Source organism: Macaca mulatta, chromosome 3, assembly GCF_049350105.2.
Source record: "Macaca mulatta isolate MMU2019108-1 chromosome 3, T2T-MMU8v2.0, whole genome shotgun sequence".
NCBI lineage: Eukaryota > Metazoa > Chordata > Mammalia > Primates > Cercopithecidae > Macaca > Macaca mulatta.
This window is the reverse complement of record NC_133408.1, coordinates 142,416,103-142,441,304: the sequence shown is the minus strand read 5'-3', so window position 1 is coordinate 142,441,304 and position 25,202 is coordinate 142,416,103. Positions and strand designations below refer to the sequence as shown.

General features: G+C 38.6%; 2 protein-coding genes across 16 annotated transcripts in view; one reads left to right on the top strand and one right to left on the bottom strand.

Annotated features, from left to right (window-relative positions):
* Positions 1-3,285, bottom strand: part of FAM185A (family with sequence similarity 185 member A) — a 65,672-nt gene extending 62,387 nt beyond the window's left edge. For all 5 annotated transcript variants that reach the window (XM_028846143.2, XM_001084177.5, XM_015134567.3 and 2 more), the window contains exons 1-2: positions 2,619-3,285; positions 470-579 (exon numbers count right to left, since the gene is read on the bottom strand). In XM_028846143.2, the coding sequence (XP_028701976.1) occupies positions 470-579; positions 2,619-3,069 (561 nt within the window). In that variant the 5' untranslated portion in view covers positions 3,070-3,285. The remainder of the gene's footprint in view (positions 1-469; positions 580-2,618) is intronic.
* A 290-nt stretch (positions 3,286-3,575) lies between these two features.
* Positions 3,576-25,202, top strand: part of CCDC146 (coiled-coil domain containing 146) — a 251,767-nt gene continuing 230,140 nt past the window's right edge. For all 11 annotated transcript variants that reach the window (XM_077997122.1, XM_077997119.1, XM_015134198.3 and 8 more), the window contains exon 1: positions 3,576-3,676. The gene's annotated coding sequence lies outside the window, so the exon portion shown is untranslated. The remainder of the gene's footprint in view (positions 3,677-25,202) is intronic.

The window sequence follows — 25,202 nt, the reverse complement described above, 5'->3', positions numbered from 1 at the left end:
TAATTACAAAACAAGATGAATCATATGTTACTTTGCACAAATAACTACTTAATCCTTAAGTAATGAGCTACCTAGTACATTAAAAATGTGATTAAAGTAATCTAATATTTAAGCACATTTACAGTGCATAAAGATTCTGCCTTACTCTTTAATAAAATAGAAGAAAATCATTCATGGAAACTAAAATTTCTTTAGTAAGATTTCAGAATACTAGGAAAATACTATTAGTATCACTGTACACTTTGAAATTAAATGAAAAAGAAATTTGAGGCAAAACCTCAAAACTGCTATAACCTCTGTACTTTACTAGAACTGATTTCAAGACAAAATGTTTGCCAAGGACTTTCTGAGAGATGAATAAATGACAATGTTCTGAAAAATAGAAGAATCTCTTGAGTTTGATAGTACGATTCATAGCTTAAGGGTTTTAAAAAAATAACAGTGAAATAAAATTAGAAAAATGCTATACCTTAACAGACTGCAAGACGCTAGTCCCATGCTCTGTTTCAATTTTGCAATTATCACACTCAATACTTTGAACTTTTACACAGCCAGACCCTGATGACTTGATATCTAAACCTAGAAGTAAAAAAAGAAGAAAGCACGTTAGTACTGCAATTTATAAGCTCCAAAGCATTTTAGTACCCCCAGAAATCCAACTCCTCAGTTATGTCCATAATATTGCCAAATCCTGGAAAGGGCATACTCTAAAGGTAAGGGGTCTTCTATCATGGCAACGGGACCAAATACAATAGCCTTTCTGACAGTTTTTAGAAACAGAGCAGTTATTTCTACTGGCCTAAATCATCTAAAGAGAACTAACATAGATGGGAAGTAAAGGAGACTGCAATTCTGGTAAGTACTCCTGTGAAAGACTGTAGAAGCCTCTTCCCCAGTATATATGATCATGACTTAGGTTTTCAAATCCTATGTCTAACCTTTCATACCTAGAAAATGAAAATATTATCATGCAGCTATATCACAAGGTATTTGAAGTAATTTTTTAAAAATGGGAACAACTTTGAAAAACCTAATATATACTATTAAAACTACAAGATCAGGCCATGAGCAGTGGTTCATGCCTGTAATACTAGCACTTTGGGAGGCCAAGGAAGGAAGATTACCTGAAGCCCAGGAGTTCAAGACCAGCCTGGGCAATGTGGCAAAACTCCATTTCTACCAAAAAATAAAAATATTAGCTGGGCATGGTAGCATACACCGTAGTCCCAGCTACTCAGGAGGCGGAGGTGAGAAGGTCACTTAAAACCGTGAAGTCGAGACTGCAGTGGGCCATGATTGTGCCCCTGTACTCCAGCCTGCGTGAAAGAGTGAGTGAGATGCAGTCTCAAAAACAAACCCCCACAAGATTGTGGACAAATGGAAGTGGTATATGAAGAAAGTTTGGAAAATAAGGAATCACAAATGCCATCCTTGGCTGTCTATTTAAGATGTAACTGCAGGCATCTCTGTATACAAATTTTAAAAATTAAAAACACTGATATTTAATTTGGAATTAACATAAATATTGATGATTTCTCTTAAAGTAGACAAGACCCACCCCACCCCACTGGATTCCTGAAACCACAGATAGTACCAAATCCTATATATTCTATGTTTTTTCCTATATACATATCAATGACCAAGTTTAATTTATAAACTAGGCATAGTAAGAGATGAACAACAATAATAGAGCAATTATAACAATATACTGTAATAAGTTATATTACTGTGATCTGCCAAAATATCTTAATATTTTCCTACAACAGTTGAGGCAGGTAACAAACTGAGAAAGCCAAATGGTGGATAAGGGAGGACTACAGTATCTGCTATTTGGTGCAACTGTAAGCATTATAAAAGATGATCTTAAAAATGCTAAATGCTATTATTATTATCATCATCATCAATATCTTCCTTCAGTTGCAGGAAGAATGACAGTCTGGGGAGCCCTTCCTAGAAAAGTGTGTGTACACAGTGGCTTGCCATTTAGGAAATAACGCAGAACCCAAAAACCTAGGAAAGGTTATTTTGCAGGCATTATTATTGAAGTTTCCTAGGCAGGCTTACTATGTGTTTTTCTTCAAAGCTTGCTACTCATGGAAAACTTAGGCCAAAAAGAATGGAAACATAACAGTAAGAAGCTGGGCGCCTGTCTCAAACCAAATACTCAAACCAGGTGATAAACGGAACATCCTATTGACAGGGCTGTTTTGGGACACACCCCCAGGCTGTGAGTAAGGGGAAATGTAGATGGACTGCCATACCATTGAATGAATTGTCAAGAAACTTCAACCTTGAAAAATAAGCCAGTTTGCTAATGACAACGGGATAAAGGAGAACACAAGCGGCTCCAGAAATATAATTTGACCTGGATTATACCAAATCATGTTTCCATTCGATGTATAAAATTTCTATAACAAATTTTTAGTTAGGCAACCTAATTTTTAAATACTACTCGGATACTCAAGAATAGAACAGAGGAAAAGGTGCATTTCCGAAGGTGCCAACTGTAAATTAGGTTTAGAAAGCCAGGACCAATTAAAAGTGCAAGTCGACCAAATTTAGTAAGTTCACTGTGCGTGCCCTGGGACCCAAACCCGTTTTCACTTCATTTCACTTGCCAAACTTCAGGGGCGCGTTCACCTCCACGAACGCCTGGGGGTCGATAGTGTCAGACAAAATGGCCATCTCCTCCAGAGCCTCGTCGTACTTCACCTGCAGGCCGTCCAGGCCCCGCGCGCTGCCCTCCACGCCACACACCGCGACCAGCACGCGGTCGCCATCCGGGTAGGTGAGGGGGTCCAAGGGCCTCACGGCCAGGTGGCACGGGAGCCGCGCCCGCAGCCGACCGAACGGGCTCACCTGCAGCGTCCACTCCTTTAGAGTCCGGCGCGCCGGGCCAGGCGGAGGGACCTCAGCCTCCGATCCGGGCCAGGGCTTGCCCCGACCTGAGCCGTACGGCCTGGCTTGGCAAGCCCAGGAAGCCCAGCGCCCAGTGCCAGCCCACAATCGGACCTGACGGAGACAGAGACGGAGGCAGCCAAGCTCCCAACCTGAGCAGGGGGCAAGCATGGCGCGCCCCTCTCTCCAGTCCTTAGAACACTTCAGCTACAGGGAGGGTCACTTGCCACGGCCAATCGACTTGGCCACTATGCCGCCTCAAGTCAAATAGGAGACGTCTGTCAGGGTTTGCTGAAGCAAGAGGGAGCCGGTTCGCTTGACTAGGCAATTTAAACATCAGCCACGCAAGCCCCAGAGGCAAGTTGCAATTTGAAAGCTCTAAACTCTGACCCGGACTCCTAGCCTACGCCCGCCCCTTTCGCTAAGGCGGACGGGATAGGTAGTTGTAAAGGGGTGGAACATCGCAGAGCTCTGGCATCTTAGAAACCACATATCCCAGGAGGCAATGCGCAGGGGAGCCCGGGTAAAAGGGCATGTGTTAGACTCCCTGGGAAAGGCGGGCGCCCTTTGCCTCAAGACCATTGGCTATTGGAGGGGCGGTACATAGGAGTCCAACTGGCCAATGGAAAGCACGAAAGGGGCAACGTGGGTAAAGCTGCGCGGTCACCTTGGATACCAAGGACGCGACTTCTTGTTTGGCGAGGGTGGAGCTTCGAAGTGAGACCCAGGAGGCCAAATCCCAAAAAGCCTAAAATAAGGATCAGGACCAAGGGAAGGGGTAAGAAACTGCGCTTTTTAAGATGACAACTAGGTGCAAACTAGGAGTAACCTCTGTGGGTGTCAAGACCCATGCTTCACTAACCTAGTGCAGGCGTCTCCAGGGGATAGAGAATGCCTTGGCAAGAGAGTAAAGAGCCTTTACTCTTGGTGCTTTTTGAGGGAATTGCCTCTTTGGAAGTGTATTCCCTCCTATATTTCAAATATAGGAATAGAGTACTGGCTCCTTCCTGACCCTAAGTGACCTTACTCTTTGGGTTTTAATTTGCTCACTTTAAAAATGAAGATAATAATACTTGCCTTGCCTTGCCTCAAAGGGTTTTTGTAAGGATCAAGTAAGAAAATGGATGGGAACGTGGTGCACAGTCTACAAAATTACCGTGTAAAGTACTGCATTTTTATTTCAACGTACTTAACATTGATTCTGAGTTACCAAGAAAATTATGAGAGATCAGAACTTGTTTTGAGAATAGCATTGATCTCTTTGACTACAAATGATCCTCAGTTTTAGAGTGTTTAAAAACAAAACAAAAAAAAGACACAAAAAAGGGAGTTACCATGGTGCGGTGGAAAGAACAGGGACAAGGGTCAGATTATTTTCCTGGCTCTGCCACTGCTTCATCTGTGTCACCTAGACCTGTTTCTTTAGTTTTAAAATGAAGAAAGATGGTTCTCAATGACCCTACAAGGGGTGTGTGTGTGTGTGTGTGTGTGTGTGTGTGTGTGTGTGTGTGTGTTTACCTTGTATAATTCTATGGGAAGTAAAGTAATGGGAACAGAAAGACTTATTTTCTTCTTTCCTGCCTGGTTTCTCTCTCCCCTTCTGTGCCGCTACTTCCTCCTAAAATTTATTCCCTAAATTATTTAGCCAAGACACCTGCAAACACTAACGTTTCATAAAATGCAAGTGCCTTAAAAAATTGAAGCTCTTGCCCAAGTACAATGACTAGAATTCCTGGGGCAATCGTGATAGACAGACTGGGCTAACGCCCTCCTGGGTACAAGTCTAAGGTACTCTGCCAGCCACTATCTTTTTAAAAATTCAGTGTTTTCTTAAGTTATGATTGCCTCTTTTCTGTCTTTCTAGTCCTTCTTCCCTCCTCATTCCTCCTTCAGTGAGGACTGACTCATTATAGGTGCTAGCTCAGGTTCAGCAAGGGCCCACTGCAATAGTTCTATTCTTGCCTTTGTGTTTCATTGGTTATAATTATTCAAAATAATCTTCAAACTATTTTTTAGTGAAAACTGACAGGTGTAACTTTGAAAAGAAATTTGAAAAAGGCACTGGTTTAAGGAAGTTGAGAATGTACTCAAATTTTCTGTAGAGGCACTAGACATTTTTAGATTAAATATTAATTCTTAATAGATAATTCTGTTTATATAGTAATTTTTCCTTTTCTGAGACAAACTAAGTTAATGGAATTGGCAACTGAACTATAATTTTCTATGTAGCATAATCATTATTTTACTTTTTCAAAAAACAAATAGAATTGATTGAAAATTGACTTTTCTGATCACATGAGGTTGAAAATGGAGAAAATTATTATTAAGATTGATATAAAATATTTAAAGTTATGGACATTTAAAAACAGTATAATGAGTATCAAATCTGTCCACATATAAACAGTGATTAATAAAAGTTATATCTTCCATCTATATGACATAGTTGTCAAACCATGTTCACATGCATCATCTCACTGCATCCTCGCTAATTAAGTGGGAAATTATTCTCCTCATACTATAGATGAGGAAACAGATTCAGAAACATTAAGATTAAGCAATTAGAAGATCTGGCCCTTTTATCACTCTACCAAAATGTCCTTCTATTTTCCTGACACCTTTGAAGAAAAAATGAAATTATTCACCTCATAAGTAGAAAATTATATACAACTTTTTTCTCCTTATTTAGAGTTTGTTTCTAAGATATTTTCACATCTTAGTTTTAAAAAGTCATTTCTGTGGTCATGAACATATACTTCTGGTAGGAGTGTTAAGTTAGTACAAAATTTTTAGAGTTCAATTCAGCAATAAGCATGAAAAACTTTTTCCATGACTCAGAAATTGTACTTTTGGGGATGTAAGCATAAAATTAGGGATACTCAAGAAATTACATTTTATAGGGTTACTTGTAAAAGAAAATAATTGCATCAATTTAAATGCTCCCTGGCCAGGTGCAGTGGCTCATACCTGTAATTTCAGCACTTTGGGAGGCTGAGATGGGTGGATCACCTGAGGTCAGGAGTTCGAGACCAGCCTGGCCAACATGGTGAAACTCTGTCTCTACTAAAAATTTAAAAAATTTGCTGGGCATGGTGACGGATGCCTGTAATCCCGGCTACTCAGGAGACTGAGACAGGAGAATTGCTTGAACGCAGGAGGTGGAGGTTGCAGTGAGCCACGATCACACCACTGCACTCCAACCTGGGCAGCAAGAGTGAAACTGTCTCAAAAAAAAAAAGTTAAATGCTCCCAAATAAGAGAGTATTACATGAATTATTATATATCTGATATATTATGCAACAATTTAAACATTATATCTTGATATGGGAAATATTCCATATATAAAGTGACAAGAATCGATACAAAATTGCATGTACAGTATGATCCCAATTGTGTAATAATAATAATAAATTTAACATAGAATTATACTTTACAGAAACAATTCCAGAGGGATATATACTACTTGATAACAGTGGTTATCTTTAAGCAGTGATATGATAAGTGGTTACTGCAATTTTTTGTGTGTTATCAATAGTGAAAATATATTACATTTATATAAGAAAACAATTTTAAAGCATTTCTTCGCATATATTGTTTCCTAAAACTGGCTCAAATAATCAGATGGGCAGAGGATTTCTTACCATCTAGATGTAAATGTCAATTAATATTTTATTAAATGATTTATGTTCAAAAAATGGACAGCAGAGGTCGAGAGTTTTCAGAAGAAAAGGTAACCAAAACAAAGAATTCAGAGAAAAGTCATAAGAATTTGTTAACTTTCTGATTTATAAACTATTTTAAAAATATATCTTATGACTTCTATTATTCTTGTGAAATATTAATAAACTCAACAATCTTAACTAATAACTATCAACATTGAGAAGTATTTAATGAATATATATAGGTACTAATTCTATTTGAAATCTCTATGTGAAACTGCAAATAGACACAGTTTTATTTCTTCCTTTCTAATCTGTATGGCTTTTCTGTTCTAGTGTTATTGCACTGGCTAAGACCGCCACTACAATATTGAGTTGGAGTGGCAAAAGCAGAAATCCTTTATTTATTTCCTATTTATGAGGGAAAACATTGGGTATTTCAACAACAATTAGGAAGTTAGCTGTAGATTTTTAAAAGATGCCCTTTAGCAAGTTAAGGAAGTTTAATTTCTAATTTGCTTAGACTTTTTATCATGAGTGAGTGCTGCATTTTGTCAAATGCTTTTTCTATATCTATGAAGATGAGCATATGGTTTTTCTTCTAATTTATTGATGTGGTGTATTACAGTGATTGTTCTTCAAGTGTTTCATTCCCTCAATAAACTACATTTGATCATGTTATTGTCAGGGAGCTTTGGGATGTCAATTTCCTGGCCAGAAACCTTTGTGACCACAGCACCTTTGCCCAAATTCTTGTTCTGCATCCAGGAAGAATAAGGTACGCAGACAAGTGAAGGGTGAACAAGACGAAGATGAGCTTTATTAAGTGTTACAAGAGCTCAGAGGAGACCCACAGTGGGTAGCTCCTCTCTGTAGGAAGATCATCTGTCCAGTGTTCAGTTCTCATTAGAGAGGAGGCCCTGAAGAGGGTAGCCCCTCTCTGCTACTGGTTGTCCGGTTGTTTGCAGCTCTCAGTGGAGAGCAGGCCCTGGATAAGGTAGTTCCTCTCTGCCTGCAGGTTGTCTCTGAAGCTCTCAGCAGAGAGGGTAGCTCCTTTCTGCAGCTGGTCCTTACATAACGCCTCCACCCTCTTCATCCTCTGGCCAGCTTCTGCCCTGCTCTGGCTGAGCCTAGGGCTTTTATGGACCTCAGAGGAGAGGAAGTACATGCTGATTGGTCCGTGGGTAGCCATGGGCTGCTGGAAGAGGCCCCATGAGTCTCCACACTGGTCTGCAGGATGGGCAGCTGGCCCCCAGCCTTCAGGCCCTCCCTGGACTGAAGGTAGGGCCTTTCTGGGGACCTGCCCCCTTCCGCCCAAGAATCTGCCTGCCTCCTGCTGCCATTCATGGCCCCAGGGCTCAACCCCAACCTCACTCCAAGATCTGAGCCAGCTCCAGGAAAGGAGAGAGGTCAGGCAGCAGGAGCAGACACCCCAAGCCTGCAGGGATTGGGGGGCCTTCCCAGGCCCCAGAGGGTGCAGGCTACAGAGATGCCTGGGTCCTGTGGGTGAGAGGGCAGTGGCGGCTGCACCCAGGGAGCTCCTGCACGCCAACTCGGAAGGGGCGGGACTCCCCAGTTCCTGCCTACTCCGTGTAGTGGGAGGCCCAGGTCTGCAGCTGCTGGTCGGGCGGCTGCAGCTGCACCGAAGAGAGCAGATCTTGCCTGCTCCCAGCCCTGCGTCAAGAGCACAGGGATGCTCCGATCTACAGCTGCGGTTTGGGCGGCTGTAGCCCCGCCCAGGAGGGTGGGCTCCTGGCTGCTCCGTGGAGTGGGAGGCCTGGGTCTGCAGTCCCAGCCTTGCCTCCCTGCTGCAGCCAGCGTGACGGCACCAGCCACTGCCATCATTATCTTTTCTATAAATTGCTAGATTCAACTTGCTAAATTTGTGAGGATTTTTACGTATTATTTTCATGAAGGATATTGGTCCAAAGTATTCTTTCATGTCTTTTTCTGGTTTTGATATTAGGGTAAAATTAGAAGGGCAAGTGTTGCCTCTTTTATTTTATGGAAGATTGTTAGAAAACTGTTAATATGGTTTAGCTTTATTTATCCTGCTCAGAAGTCAATATGCTTTCTTTGTCTAAAGTCTCCAATTTATAGATCTTCCGACTTTCCTTGCTCTTTCTATTTTTTACTTTTGGAGCTCTCATTTAGACATATATTTTAATTTCTCATTCTGTCATCCATATCTCTTAACTGTGTTTACAAGATTTATGCCTCTTCATCTTTTTGTGTTTCATTCTGGATGATTTCCTCAAATCTATGTTCCAATTCATTAATTCTTTCCCAGTCTTTGCTAATCCATTGTTTAATATCTGCATTGAATTTTTCATCCCAATGACTATATTATCATTTCTAGAATATTTCTTTGGTTCTTTAAAAAATCTGTTTTCTCTTATTTTAAACTGCCCTGTTCATTTTACTGTGGTTTCTTTACCTTCTCTTGCCTCTTTAATTATTTTAAACATACTTATGCGAAATTATTCTTGTCTGTTCTGTTTTTAGGTTGCTGTTTCTCTCTTGCTACATAAACAAACTCTGTCTCATGGTGGTTTATTTCCTGTCATGGCTTATAAATTTTTATTTATAGCTCATCTTCAGCAGGAGTTCTCTTTTCTGAAAATCCCTTACATTCTAGATTATAATAAAAATTTTCTTGTTCCCTCTAGAACAATTTTGGACGTGCTTCAGTCAGAACTTGACCAATTTCCATGGTCATGGGCCAGGTTTTTTATTTTTATTTTCTTTTGTTTTTGCTTCATTTCCTTCTGCAAAGTAACTCATTCATACAAAAGAATAAAGTATGAATAAAGTCTAAAGAATAATAGTAAAAAGAACATCTTTATGCCTAACACCCAGTTTAAGAAATAAGACATACCAATAAGTTTGGGTTTCGTTTTTTCTTTTTTCCTCCTTTATCTTCTGGCTTTCACTTAAAAGCAGGCTGAATTGAGAACTGTGTAGAAGAAAAGGGGCTCCTGCCACACAGAAAGTGTAGGGAAATCCCGATTTTTTTTTCTTTTCTTTTTGGTCTGCTGGCCGTGCCCCAAGGCCAGCTCCAAACACGGATTTGCACTGCCACTGCCAAGCTGTGAAGATTCCTAGGAATAAAAGAGAACACTGTCTCTCTGAATAGAGGAACTGGAAAGAAAGTGTGTGGGGGAATCCTCATACTATTTCTCTTTTTTTCTTGATATTTTACCTCAAGGGCAGCCCCAACTACTTGGAAGTGAATGGCAGCATAAGGCAAATCTTTAAGACAGCCTGATCCTTCTGGCCATAACAAAGGGGGCCCACAAAAACCATAAAGTGTAGTAGAAATCCCATGTAGGAGAGAACTGGTGATCCTAATTCTGTGTTTGAAACTACGTAAGTAACAGGGTCAGCCCTACTCCTGCACGAACGTGGAGTACAGTAGGCACCTCTTTGGCTTTGCTTTCTGAGGTTTCCGTTTCCCATGGTCAACTACAGTCTGAAAATATTAAATGGAAAATTCTGGAAATAACTCATAAATTTTAAATTGCACACACTGCTGAGAAGCATGATGAAATCTTGCACTGTCTCACTCCATCCTTTGTGCAGCATACCCACACTGTCTATCCCACCCACCCAATTGTCACTCAGTAGCTTAGCTGTTTTGGTTATCAGATTTGCTGTTGTGATATCTCAGTGCTCGTATTCAAGTAACCCTTATTTTACTTAATAATCACTCCAAAGCACAAGAGTAGTAATGCTGGCAATTAGGAGATACCAAAGAGAAGCCATAAAGTGTTTCCTGTGAGTGAAAAGGTGAAAATTCTCGATTTAATAAGGAAAGAAAAAAAGCTATATGCTGAAATTGCCAAGATCCAAGGTTAGAATGAATCTTCTGCCTGTGAAATTGTGAAGAATGAAAAATAAATTAGTGCATAGTATATGTAGTTTGGTACTAATCCTGGTTTCAGTCATCCACTGGGGATCTTGGAACATATCCCCCATGGATAAGGAGATACTACTGTAATCTCTACTGATCTGTCTACAAGTTCGCTGATCCTTCTCCTTGCTCAAATCTACCATTGAACTCCCCCAGCGAATTTTTCAATTATTATAATTTTCTACTTAGGAATTTCAATTTGGTTTCTTAAAAATTTCTACTTACTGATATTCTCTGATGAATTACATCGTACTCTTCTTTAATTCTTTAAACATGGTTTCCTTTCATTCTTCAAACATATTTATAACATCTGCTTTGAAGTCACTGTTAAATCAGACACCTGCCCACTAGTCACTTAGTAGCCATCTCAGTTATCAGATCAACTGTTGATGTATCTCAGGGCTTGCATTCAACTAACCCTATGTTACTTCATAAGGGCCCCAAAGTACGAGAGTAGTGATGCTGACTACTTGGATATACCAAAGAGAAGCCATAAAGTGCTTCCTTTAAGTGAAAAGGTGAAAGTTTTTGACTTAATAAGGAAATAAAAAAATCATATGCTGAGATTGCTAAAATCTATGATAAGGACAAATCTTCTATTTGTGAAATTGTGGAGAAGACAATTTTGTACTAGTTTTGCTGTCACATCTCAAACTGCAAAAGTTATAGCCACAGTGCTTGTATAGGATATATAGGGTACGATCCACAGTTTGAGGCATCCACTGGGGGGGGTTCTTATAAATGCATCCCATGCAGATAAGGGGAGGACTACTCAAGAAAGCATAGTTAAGGCTTTGAGAAATGAGCTATGATAAAAATACCACAAAGGTCTCAGAACAACTCGTGAGTGTTGCATGTAATGTACAGACCCAAAGAGCATAGCAAAGGCTTTGTAAGCTAAATATTGGAATTACTGTCCCTGAAGGCATGACAGAACTTGTGATCTGAGCCTGACCAGATTGATTGCTTACTAAAACAAACAAACAAAAATCAATATCTTTAGAAGATTTTAGCAGGACTCAGAGCTTAGAAGATTTTAACAGGACCCAGAGCTTCACAGCCAGCATCATATCCTTTTCTTTTTTTTTTTTTTTATGGAGTCTCACTCTGTCGTCCAGGCTGGAGTGCAGTGGCGCAATCTCGGCTCACTGCAACCTCTGCCTCCCAAGTTCAAGCGATTCTCCCACCTCAGGCTCCCAACTAGCTGGGAGTACTGATGCTTGCCACCACACCTGGCCAATTTTTATAGAGATGGGGTTTCACCATGTTGGCCAGACGGTCTCAAACTCCTGACCTCAAGTGATTCTCCCACCTTGGCTTCCCAAGGCTGGGATTGCAGGCATGAACAGGATAATAGTCAAATTGTCCATCTTAAATCCCAAATTACTCAACATATCAGTAACAGGAAAATCTGGCCAAAATTTTCAAAGGAAAAGATACCACCCCCAAATTATCAAAGACTATTTACAATCGCCAGAAACCTTGAAACAACCCAAAGTTCTCTCAGATGTGAGTGGAAAAACAAACTGTAGTATATCCACATAATGGAATGCTGCTCAGTAATAAAAAGTGACAATTGGTACACACAACAAAATAGATAAAAATTTCAAGAACAGGCCAGGTGCAGTGGTTCACGCCTGTAATCTCAGCACTTTGGGAGGCCGAGGTGGGCTGATTACTTGAGGTCAGAATTTCGAGACCAGCCTGGCCAACATGGCAAAACCACGTCTCCACTAAAAATACAAAGATTAGCCAGGCATGGTGGTGGGTGCCTGTAGTCTCAGCTACTTGAATGGCTGAGGCAGGAGAATCCCTTGAACCTGGGAGGAAGAGGTTGCAGTGAACCAAGATCATGCCACTGCACTTAAACCTGGGCAACAGAGCGAGACTCCATGTAAAAGAAAAAAAACAAACTCAAGAACATTTTACAAAGTGAAAGAAGCTATACTCGAAAGATTACATACTACGTGATTCCACTTTTATGATATTCTGGAAAAGGCTAAATAAAAACGATGGGGAGCAGATCAGTTGTTGCCAGGAGATACATGTGGAGGTAAAGTTTGACTACAAAGGGGTACTGCATGAAAGAATTTACTTTGGTCCAGGGGAAGGGAAAGAACTGTTCTGCATCTTGATTGTAGTCATGGTAACATGCGTACAAGCATTTGATAGAATGCACAGAACTGTCAACAAAAAGAGTAATTTTTACTCTGTATAAATTTAAAAGTGAATTTCAAAAAATCATGCATAAAAAGAAAACACCATCTGTGAAGCAGATGACCTTACAAGTGAATTCTACCAAATATTTTAAGGGAAATACTACCAGTTTTACATAAACTGTCTCAAAAATTAGAAAGGAGAGAACTCTTCCCAACTCACTTAATGAGGCCAGTATCGTCTTGATAACAAAATTAGATAAAAATATTGCCAGAAAAGAACTAGAAAATAATCTCTCATGAACACAAAAGCAAAATCCTTAACATTACATGAGCAAATCAAAATGAATAATATGGGAAAAGGATAATGCATCATGGCCAAGTGGGGGTTTATCTCTCAAATGCAAGATTAATTTTATGACCAAAAATCAAGCAGTGGACCAGGTGTGGTGGCTCGTGCCTGTAATCCCAGCAGTTTGGAAAACCAGTGTGGGAGGATTGTTTGAATCCAGGAGTTCAAGATCAGCCTGGGCAATATAGTGAGTCTCGGTGTGTACAAAAAAAAAAAAAAAAGAAAGAAAAGAAAAAAATTAGCCAGTCATGATGGCACACACATGTAGTCCCAACTACCCAGGACACTGAGGCAGGAGAATCAGTTGAGCCCAGGATGTCAAGGCTGCAGTGAGCTGTGATTGTACCATCACACTCCAACCTGGGTGACAAAGTGAGACCCTGTCTCAAATAAATAAATAAATAAAATTAAGCAGTGTAATTCACCAGTCACAAACTTAAAAAAGGGAAAATGTGATTATCTCAATAGATTTTTAAAAAAAGTGTTTGATAGGCTGGGCATGGTGGCTCACGCCTGTAATCCCAGCACTTTGGGAGCCCAAGGTGGGTGGATCACCTGAGGTCAGGAGTTCGAGACCAGTCTGGCCAACGTGGCAATACCCCATCTCCACTAAAAATATAAAATTAGCCGGGCATGGTGGTGCATGCCTGTAATCCCAGCTACTGGGGAGGCTGAGGCAGGAGAATCACTTGAACCTAGGAGGCAGAGGTTGTGGTAAGCCGAGATCACACCACTGCACTCCAGCCTCAGTGACACAGCAAGACTCCGTCTCAAAAAAAAAAATTTTTTTTGGCAAAACTCAGTGTCATTCCCGATAAAATCTCTCCACTAACTTGAAAGAGAAGAGAACCTCCTCCAACAGCAGCCATCTATGAAAAATTTATACTTAGTGCCACACTTTAATAATGAAAGACTGAATGCTTTCCCTTTGAGATCTGGAGCAACTTTTGTTGTTGTTGTTGTTGTTGTTTTGAGACGCAGTCTCGCTTTGTTGCCCAGGCTGGAATGCAGTGGTGATCTTGGCTCACTGCAACCTTTGCCTCCTGGGTTCAAGCAATTCTCTTGCCTCATCCCCACTTAGTAGCTGGGACTGCAGGTGTGCGCCACCACACCTGGCTAATTTTTGTATTTTTTAGTGGAGACGTTGTTTTGCCATGTTGGCCAGGCTGGTCTCGAACTCAGGTGATCCGCTTGCCTCGGCCTCCCAAAGTTCTGGGATTACAGGCATGAGCCACCGCGCCTGGCCTGGAACAACTTTTTTCTTTACCACTTTTATTCAGCATTGTACTGGAGGTCCCATACAATGCAATTGGACAATAAAAGGAAATAAAAGAGCTTCTGGTTTGGGATTCTTCATGTAAGGAACTTGGTGCTACTCCATCCTAACAAATAAAAAGCTGAACAGACTGAAAAATCAATTACATATGCTTAGGTACACACACACACACACACACACACACACACACACACACATACATGCTTCTATATAAGTAAAATTAATGACAGCAATGGTATAATTGGCAGGAGGGAGTAATTGTGATTATTTTGTTATTATAAGGTGAAGCAGTACACAATTGTCCCTTGGTATCTGTGGAGCATTCATTCTAAGACCCCTGTGGATACCAAAATCCACACATACTCAAGTCCCTCTGCATACCCTGTGTAAGACAAAAGTTGGCCCTCTGTCTTGGGGGATTTTGCATCCTACAATCTGCATTTGGCTGTGGATGCAGAATTCTATAAGAGGGAGGATTGACTGGATTTATTGAAAAAAATTCTTGTAAAAGTGGACCCATGCTGTTCAAACACATATTTTGCTAGAGCCAAATGTAGTGTCATTTGAAAGTGGACTAGGATTAGTTGGAAATTAATACTGCAAATTTAGGGCTACCACTAAAAGAAAGAATTATAAATCAAATGCTGAAAAGGAGAGAAAATTGAATCATATAAAATGCTCAGTTAGAACCACCAAACAGAAAAAGAGTGGAAGACAAAAATAAGAACAAACAAGGGCAATCAATAAAAAATAGTAACAAATATGGTGGATAGTAATCCAACTACAGCAGATCTTCAAATAATGTTGTTTTGTTCAACATTGTTTTATAGTAATATTGACTAAAAAAATAAATTTCTGGCTAAGGCCGCTGTGTGTGGGTGTGTGTCTATGGAGCGTGCATGTTCTCCCCACATCTGCCTGGGTTTTCTCTGCGTACTCTGGTTTCCTACCACATCCCGAAGATGTGCATGTTACATTAGTTGGAGACTCCAAATTGTCCCTGTCTAAGTGAGTGTGGGTTGGGGGTGTGTATGTGTGTCCTGCAATGGAATGGCATCCTGTCCAGGGTTGGTACCTGAGCTGCTGGGATAGGTTCCAGCTAGCTGAGACACAGAACTACAATAAGTGAATTGGAAAATGAAGACATAAACAGATACAAATTATTGCAAAATAAAAATTCATAAAATGTGATAATTATACAAATGCACAACAATAAATGCACTATGAAAGCACTCAGTAAGCCCACCATATTTGTTGTTGTTTGTTTTTGAACTGCATAGTGGTAGAAGGTGCTTCTCACAATGTTTTCTTTGCAAATATTTATTCCTTGATTTAACCCATCACAACTACAACCACCATTGTTCACTGGTTCACCAAAAATTGAGTAAAGAATTATCTTGTTTTTCTTAATCTTTCTTAAATATATGTATAGCCCGCATTTATTTCAATTTTTAATGTTAGAAGTGTTTTGAGTCTTTGTTTAGAAGTTCGGGTCAGGTGCAGTGGCTCACACCTTTAATCCCAGCACTTTGGGAGGCCATGGTGGGTGGGTTGTTTAAGCCCAGGAGTTTGAGACCAGCTTGGGCAACATGGTGAAACCCCATCTCTACAAAAAATACAAAAATTAGCCAGATATGGTGGTATGCGTCTGTAGTTCCAGCTATTCAGGAGGCTGAGATGGGAAGACTATTTGAGCCCAGAGGATTGAGGCTGCAGCAACAGAGTGAGGCCCTGAAAACATAAAAAGGGAGAAAGAAAGAAAAAGAGAGGGCAAAAAAAAAAAAAAGAAAGAAAGAAAGAAAAAGAAAGAGGAAGAAGAAGAGAAAAGAGAAAAAAGAAGGTTGGTAATGTTTTTCCATAAGGACTTGTTTATATCAGATAGCCTATAGTAATACTGGTTTTGTTATGCATTGTCTTGCTTAAAGTCTCAGTTTCTGAGAGCCTGTCAACAACATTAAGTGAGGACTTAATATATATCAGTAATCACTTTGAACAGCAACGATAAATGCACCAATTAAAAGACAGAGATTGTCAAAGTGGATAAAAAAAACAAGACCCAACCATAGGATGTCTACAAGAAATCTACTTTAAATATAAGACATATACATTAAAAGTAAATGGATGGAGAAAATTATACCCTGTTAACACTAATCAAAAGAAAGCAGAAATAGCTATATTAATTTCAAACACAGTTGACTTCAAAAAAGGAAAGTTATCAGTGATAAAGGCATTATATAATGATAAAGGAGTCAATTGTCCAAGAAGATCTAATAATTCCTAACACATGTGCACTTAACAAGAGCATCGAACTAGGTGAGACCAAACTGATAGAGCTGCAAGAAGACATATTTAAATCCACTATTATAATTAGAGACTTCCACATCCCCCTATCAGAAAGGGACAGATTCAGCAGGTAGAAAACCAGTAAAGACACAGATGAATTCAACAGCACCATCAATCAGCTGGATATAATGGACATCTGTAGACTACTTTATCCAACAACCACAGAAAACACACTCTTTTCAAGCTCACATGGAACATTCTCTAAGACACATTCTGGGCCATAAAACAGCACTTAACAAATTTAGAAGACTAGAAATCACTCAGTGTCTGCTCTCTGTCTACAAAGGAATTAAATTAGAAAGCAACAACAGAAATATAACCGGAAAATCCCAAAATATACAGACATTAAACAACACATTTCCAAATAATACATGGGTCAAAGAAGGAATTTCAAGACAAATTAAAAAATATTTTGAGGCTAGGCATGGTGGCTCATGCTTATAATCCCAGCACTTTGGGAGGCCAAGGCAAGAGTATTGCTTAAGCCCAGGAGATTGAAGTCACAGTGAGCTATGATTGTGCCATCACCTGTCTCAAAAACAACAGCAACAACAACCACTGAAACCCTTTCAATTCGATGAAAGTGAAAACAACATATCAACATTTGTGGAATGCAGTGAAAGCAGTGTTTAGACGGAAATTATGTAGTATTGAATGCATATTTTAGAAAAGAAGAAAGATCTAAAACTGTTTCCATCTTAGAATACTAGAAAAAGAAGAGCAAGTTAAATCCAAAGTAAGCTGAAGAAAATAAATAATAAGAATTAGAGCAGAAATCAATGAAATTGAAAACAGGGAATCAATAAAGAAAATAAAATGAAATGAAAAGCTGGTTCTTTGAAAAGATCAATAAAATTGATAAGCCTCTAGTGAGTCTGATTAAGAAAAAAGAGAGAAGACACAAATTACTAACATCAGAATGAAAGGGGGGACATCACTACAGAACCCATGAACATTAAAAAGATTTTAAAAAGGAATACTATGAACAGCTCTGTATCTGCAAATTTGGTAACTTAGAAAAAATGGACCAATTATTTGAAAGATGTAACATGCCAAAATCCATATAGGAAGAAATAGACTCTCTGAATAGGCCTATATCTGTTAAATAAATTGAATAAATAATTAATAACCTTCCCAAATAGAAAGCACAAAGCTCAAATGGGTTTACTGGTGAATTCTATCAAACCTTTAAGGAAAAAATTATACTAATTCACTATAATTTCTTTTGGTAGATAGAAGAATACTTCTGAATCACTCGGAGGCCAGCATTATTCTAATGCCAAATCTAGACAAAGACATTAAAGAAAACAAAATTATGGACCAATGTCTCCCATAAACACCAAGTGCAAAAATCCTCAACAAAATTGAATCAACAATGTATAAAAATAATTATATACCACCACCAAGTGGGATTTATTTCAAATATGCAAGGCTGGTTCAACACTAAAAAATCAATAGATGTAATCCACCACATCAACAGGCTAAAAAAGAAAAATCGTATGACCATATCAATAGATGTAGAAAAATTATTTGACAAAATGCAAAGCCCATTCGTGACAAAAAACAAAAACTCTCAGTAAGTTAGGACTAGAAGGGAGCTTCCTCAACTTGCTAAAGAATATCTATATAAAACCTGTAGCTAACATCATACTTAAAGGTGAGAAACTAGAAGCTTTTCCACTAAGATCAAAAAACAAGGCAAAGATGTCCCCTCTCACCACTCCTTTTCAATCCTCTGCTGGAAGTTATAGCTGAATGCAGTAAGACAAGAAAAGTAGGTAAAAGATATAGATTGGGAAGAAAAAAAATAAAACTGGCTTTATTTGCAGATAACATGATTGTCCATGTAGAAAAAGTATCAACAACAACAAAAAATTCCTGAGACTAATTAGCGTTTATAGCAGAGTTGTAGGATGTAAGTTTGTTTTGCAAACATCAATCACTTTCCTACAAAGCAGCAATGAACAAGTGGAATGTGAAATCAAAAACAAAATATTTCCATTAGAACTCCTTAAAGTGAAATACTTAGGTATAAATCTAATGAAATAAAGATATATAAGGAAAACTAAAAAATTCTGATGAAAGAAATCAAAGAACCTAAGAAATGGAGAGATACTTCATGTTCATGGAGAGAAAGACAGTATTTTCAAGATGTTAGCAGTTCTTCCCAAATTGACCTGTAGATTCAATGCAATCCCAATCAAAATCTCAGCAGCTAATTTTGTGGATATCAACAAAGTTATCCCAAAGTTTATTTTAAGAGGCAAAACACCCAGGATAGCCAACCCAATATTGAAGAAGAGCAAAATTGGAGGACTGAAACTACCCAACTTCAATGCTTACATATAACTCAAATATATGTAGGTTCTGTGTCTTAGTTCAGGCAGCTGTAACAAAAATGCTATAGACGAGGTGGCTTAAATAACAGAAATTTATTTCTCACAGTTCTGGAAGGTGGGCATTCTGAGATCACAGTATTGCTGGTGATACTGACCATGCTGGCATGGTCAGTTCTGATGAGGCCTTCTTCCTGGTTTGCAGACAACAGTCTCCTTGTTATTCCTCATATGGTGGAGATAGAGAGGAAGGAAGCTATATAGCTACAGTAATCAAGACAGTGTGGTACTGGCAAAAGAGTGGACAAATAGGTCAATAGAACAGAATAGAGGGTTCAGAAATAGGCCCACATAAATATAGTCTGCTGAATTTTGACAAAGGAATAAAGGCAATACGATGGAGTAAAAGATAGTATTTTCAACAAATGGTGCTGGAGGTGGGCACTTGCAAAAAAAAAAAAAAAAACAGGTATTAGAAGAACTGGACATGTACATGCAAAAAAAAAAAAAAAAAAGAATCTAAACACAGATCTTACACTCTTAACAAAAATGAACTCAAATGGATTTTGACCTAAATGTAAAATGCAAAACTATGAAACTTCTAGAAGATAACATAGGAGAAAACCTAGATGACCTTGGGTTTGGTGAATACTTTTTAGATACAACTCCAAAGGCATAATCCATTAAAGAAATCATTGATAAGCTGAACTTCACTGAAATTTAAAAGTTCTGCACTGTGAAAGACAATGTCAAAAAATGAGAAAACCCACAGGCTGGGAGAAAATATTTGCAAAAGGCACATTGATAAAGGACTATTATCCAAAAAATACAGAGAACTCTTAAAAATTCAAAAACAGCAACAAAAAGATGTAAAAATGGGACAAAGACCTTAACAAAAATCTTAGCAAAGAAGACATACAAATGGCAAAGAAGCACATGAATACATGCTTCACATTGCAGGGAAATGCAAGTTAAAACATAGTAAGATACTATCACACACCTATTAGAATGGCCAAACTCCAGCACACTGACAACACTAAAAGCTGACAAGAATGTGGAGCAACAGGAACTTTCATGTATTGCTGTGAAAAAGCAAAATGCTATAGTCACTTTGGAAGATAGGTAGCTTCTTACAAAACTAAATATACTCTTAACATATATCTAGCAATCATGCTCCTTAGTATTTATCCAAAGGAGATGAAAACTTATGTCCCTATAAAAATCTGCACATAGATGTTTACAGCAGTTTTGTTTATGATTGCCAAAACTAGGAAGCAACCCAGATGTCCTTCAGTAGGTGAATGAATAAATAAACTTTGACACATCCAGATGATGCAATATTATTCTGTAATAAAAAGAGATGAGCTGTCAAGCCATAAAAAGACATGGGTGAAACTTAAGTGCATATTACTAAGTGAAAGAAACCCATCTGAAAAGTCTACACACTGCATGACTTCAGCTATATGACATTCTGGAAAAGGCAAAACTGTGGAGACAGTAAAAAAAGATAGTGATTGCCAGGGAGTTTGGGGTGGGTGGGGAGAGATGCATAGGCAGAGCATAGAGGATTTTTAGGGCAGTGAAAATGTTCTGTATGATACTATAATGATGGATACCTGTCATTACACATTTGTTCAGATACCTAGAATGTACAACACTAAGAGTGAACTCTAATGTAAACGATGGACTCTGGGTGATTATGATGTGTCAATGTAGTTTCATCAGTTGTAACAAATGTGCCACTCTGGTGGGGGATGTTGATGATAGGGGAAGTTATGCACCTATGGGAACAAGGAGTATGCCGGAAATCTCTGTACATTTCTCTCAATGTTGCTATGAATCTAAAACTATCCCCACCCCCCAAAAAATAAGTCTTAAAAAAATCACTTTAGAAAAGAAGTAAAATTGTCTTTATTCACAGACAACATGACTGTGTAAGTAGAAAACTGTAAGAAATCTATTAAAAAGCTACTAGAACTAAAACGAAACTTTATAAAGTTATAGGATACAAGGTCAAAAACAAAAATCATTTTCTTTCTTTTCTTTCTTTCCTTCTTTCTTTCTTTCTTTCTTTCTTTCTTTCTTTCTTTCTTTCTTTCTTTCTTTCTTTCTTTCTTTCTTTCTCTCTCTCTCTCTCTCTTTTTTTTTTTTTTGACGGAGTCTTCCTTGTCACCCAGGCTGGGAGTGGTACAATCTCGGCTCACTGCAACCTCTGCCTCCTGGGTTCAAGCCATTCTCCTGCCTCAGCCTCCCCAGTAGCTGGGATTACAGGCATGCACCACCACACCTAGCTAATTTTTGTATTTTTAGCAGAAACAGGGTTTCACCATGTTGGCCAGGCTGGTCTCAAACTCCTGACCTCAGATGATCTGCCTGCCTCGGCCTCCCAAAGTGCTGGGATTACAGGCTGAGCCACCGTTCCCAGCCAATCAATTGTATTTCTAAGAACTAATAACAGCATTTGGAAACTGAAATCTTAAAGTCACTTACAATAATATACAGAATATGTAATAATTAGAGATAAACAACAAATATATTCAGGTTCTGTTGTCTTAGTTCAAGCAGCTATAACAAAAGTACTATAAACCAGGTGGCTTAAACAACAGAAATTTACTTCTTACAGTTCTGGAAGCTGGGCATTCTGAGATCACAGTATTGCTGGTGATACTGATCATGCTGGCATGGTCAGTTCTGATGAGGCTTTCTTCCTGGTTTGCAGACAACAGCCTTCTTGTTGTTCCTCACATGGTGGAGATAGAGAGGAAGGAAGCTGTTTTGTGCATCTTCTTTTAAGGCCAATATAATTTGGGGGGATTACTGTGACCTAATTACCTCCCACAGGCCCCATCTGGAAATATCATCACATTGGAGATTATGAACTTCTGAAGGACGCATTCAGTCCATAGCACCCGTTCTCTGAAAACTATATAACATTACTGAGAGAAATTAAAGCAGAGTTAAATAAGTAGGGGAAAATACCATATTTAAGGGAAATCTAATTCAATATAAGATGTCAAATCTCCCCACATTATTTTTAGTAGAGACGTTGATTGACATATTGATATCAATATTGGTATTTTGATATCACAATGATATGTTGATTGATATATATTGATATATTGATTCATCACCATCCCAGTCAAAATTCCATTAGCCTTTTTTTTTTTTTTTTAATACTTTAAGTTCTGGGATACATGTGCAGAATGTGCAGGTTTGTTACGTAAGTATACCCGTGCCATGGTGGTTTGCTGAACCCATCAACCTGTCATCTACATTAGGTATTTCTCCTAATGCTCTCCCTCCTCTAGCCCTGCACCCCCTGACAGGCCTCAGTGTGTGATGTTCCCCTCCCTGTGTCCATGTGTTCTCATTGTTCAGCTCCCACTTATGAGTGAGAACATGTGGTGTTTGGTTTTCTATTCCTGTATTAGTTTGCTGAGAATGATGGTTTCCAGCTTCATCCATGTCCCTGCAAAGGACAAGAACTCATCCTTTTTTATGGCTACATAGTATTCCATATTGTATACGTTCCACATTTTCTTGATCCAGTCTATCACTGATGGGCATTTGGGTTGGTTCCAAATCTTTGCTATTATTAACAGTGCTGCAATAAACATACATGTGCATGTGTCTTTATAGTAGAATGACTTATAATCCTTTGGGTATATACCCAGTAATGGTATTGCTGGTTCAAATGGTATTTCTGGTTCTCAATCCTTGGGGAATCACCACACTGTCTGCCACAGTGGTTGAACTAATTTACACTCCTACCAACATGGTAAAAGCATTCCTATTTCTCCCTATCCTCTCCAGCATCTGTTGTTTCCTTTTTAATGATCGCCATTCTAACTGATGTGAGATGGTATCTTGTTGTAGTTTTGATTTGCATTTCTCTAATGACCAGTGATGGTGAGCTTTTTTTTCATATGTTTCTTGGCCACATAAATGTCTTATTTTGAGAAGTCTCTGTTCATATCCTTTGCTCATTTTTTGATGGCGTTTTTTTTTCTTGCAAATTTGTTTAAGTTCCTTGTAGATTCTGAATATTAGCCCTTTGTCAGATGGATAGATTGCAGAAATTTTCTCCCATTCTGTAGGTGCCTGTTCACTCTGATGATAGTTTCTTTTTCTGTGCAGAAGCTCCTTAATTTAATTAGATCCCATTTGTCAATTTTGGCTTTTGTTGCCATTGCTTTTGGTGTTTTAGTCATGAAGTCTTTGCCCATGCCTATGTCCTGAATGGTATTGCCTAGGTTTTCTTCTAGGGTTTTTATGGTTTTAGGTATTGATGGAATGTATCTCAAAATAATAAGAGCTATTTATGACAAACTCACAGCCAATATCATACTGAATGGGCAAAAGCTGGAAGCATTCCCTTTGAAAACTGGCACAAGACAAGGATGCCCTCTCTCACTACTCGTATTCTACATAGTATTGGAAGTTCTGGTCAGGGCAATCAGGCAAGAGAAAGAAATAAAGGGTATTCAAAGAGGCAGAGAGGAAGTCAAATTGTCCCTGTTTGCAGATGACATGGTTGTACATTTAGAAAACCCCATCGTCTCAGCCCCAAATCTCCTTAAGCTGATGAGCAACTTCAGCAAAGTCTCAGGATACAAAATCAATGTGCAAAAATCACAAGCACTTCTATACACCAAAAATAGACAAACAGAGAGCCAAATCATGAGTGAACTCCCATTCACAATTGCTACAAAGAGAATATAATACCTAGGAATATAACTTACAAGGGATATGAAGGACCTCTTCAAGGAGAACTATAAACCACTGCTCAAGGAAACAAGAAAGGACACAAATAAATGGAAAAACATTCCATGCTCATGGATAAGAAGAATCAATACCATGAAAATGACCATACTGCTTGAAATACTTTATAGATTCAATGCTATCCCCATCCATCAAGCTACCACTGATGTTCTTCAAAGAATTAGAAAAAACTACTTTAAATTTAATATGGAACCAAAAAAGAGCCCATATAGCCAAGACAACCCTAAGCAAAAAGAACAAAGCTGGAGGCATCATGCTACCTGACTTCAAACTATACTATAAAGCTACAGTAACCAAAACAACATGGTACTGGTACCAAAACAGATATATAGATCAATGGGACAGAACAGAGGCCTCAGAAATAACGTCACATATCTACAACCATCTGATCTTTGAGAAACTTGACAAAAAATAAGCAATGGGGAATGGATTCCCTATTCAAGACATGGTATTGGGAAAATTGACTATCCATATGCAGAAAACTGAAACTGGATCCCTTCCTTACACCTTATACAAAAATTAACTCAAGATGGATTAAAGACCATCAAGCTCTTTCAAAATAGAAATTGACAAGCTGCTGGCTTCTCAATTTGGAAATGCAAAGTATCTAGTATAGACAAAACAATTTTGGAAAAGAATTAAGTTTGAGGACTTATAACACCTAATTTTAAGACTTATTATAGACTGGGTGCAGTGGCTCATGCCTGTAATCTCAGCACTTTGGGAAGCTGAGGTGGGCAGATGACTTGAGGTCAGGAGTGCCAGATCAGCTTATTCAACATGATGAAACCCCGTCTCTACTAAAAATGCAAAAATTAGCTGGGCATGGTGGCGGGCACCTGTAATCCCAGCTACTCTGGAGGCTGAGGACGAGAATCACTTGAACCTGGGAGGTGGAGGTTGCAGTGAGCCCTGAGATCGTATCACTGCACTCCAGCCTGTGACAGAGCAGAGCAAGATTCTGTCTCAAAAAAAAAAAAAAAGAAAGAAAGAGAGAGAGAGAGAGACTTAGTATAAAGCTACAATAATAAATACTATATTTTACTAGTATAAGAATAGACACATATGGAACAGAATAGAGTATAAAAATAGACCTACATATATTTGGTCAATTGGTATTTTAAAAGGTGCCCTGATAATTCAATGGGAAGAAGATTTTTTTTCAACAAATGGCAGGAACAATTGTATATATATGCAAAAAAGTGAACATCAACACTTACCATACACAAAAAATTAATTTGGAATAGATTAAAGATCTAACTATAAGAGTAAAAACTATAAAATTTCTAAAAGGAAATATAGGAGAAAATCTTGTGATGTTGGGTTTGGCAAAGATTTTTTTTTTAATTCAGGATAATCTGTAAGATTTCTTTTATAGAATATAATAAGTGTGAACCACAGAAGAAAAAAAAACCAATAAATTAGATTTCACCAAAATTCAAAAGACACTGCTAAGAAAATGAAAAGGCTAGGAGACATTGAGGAAAAAT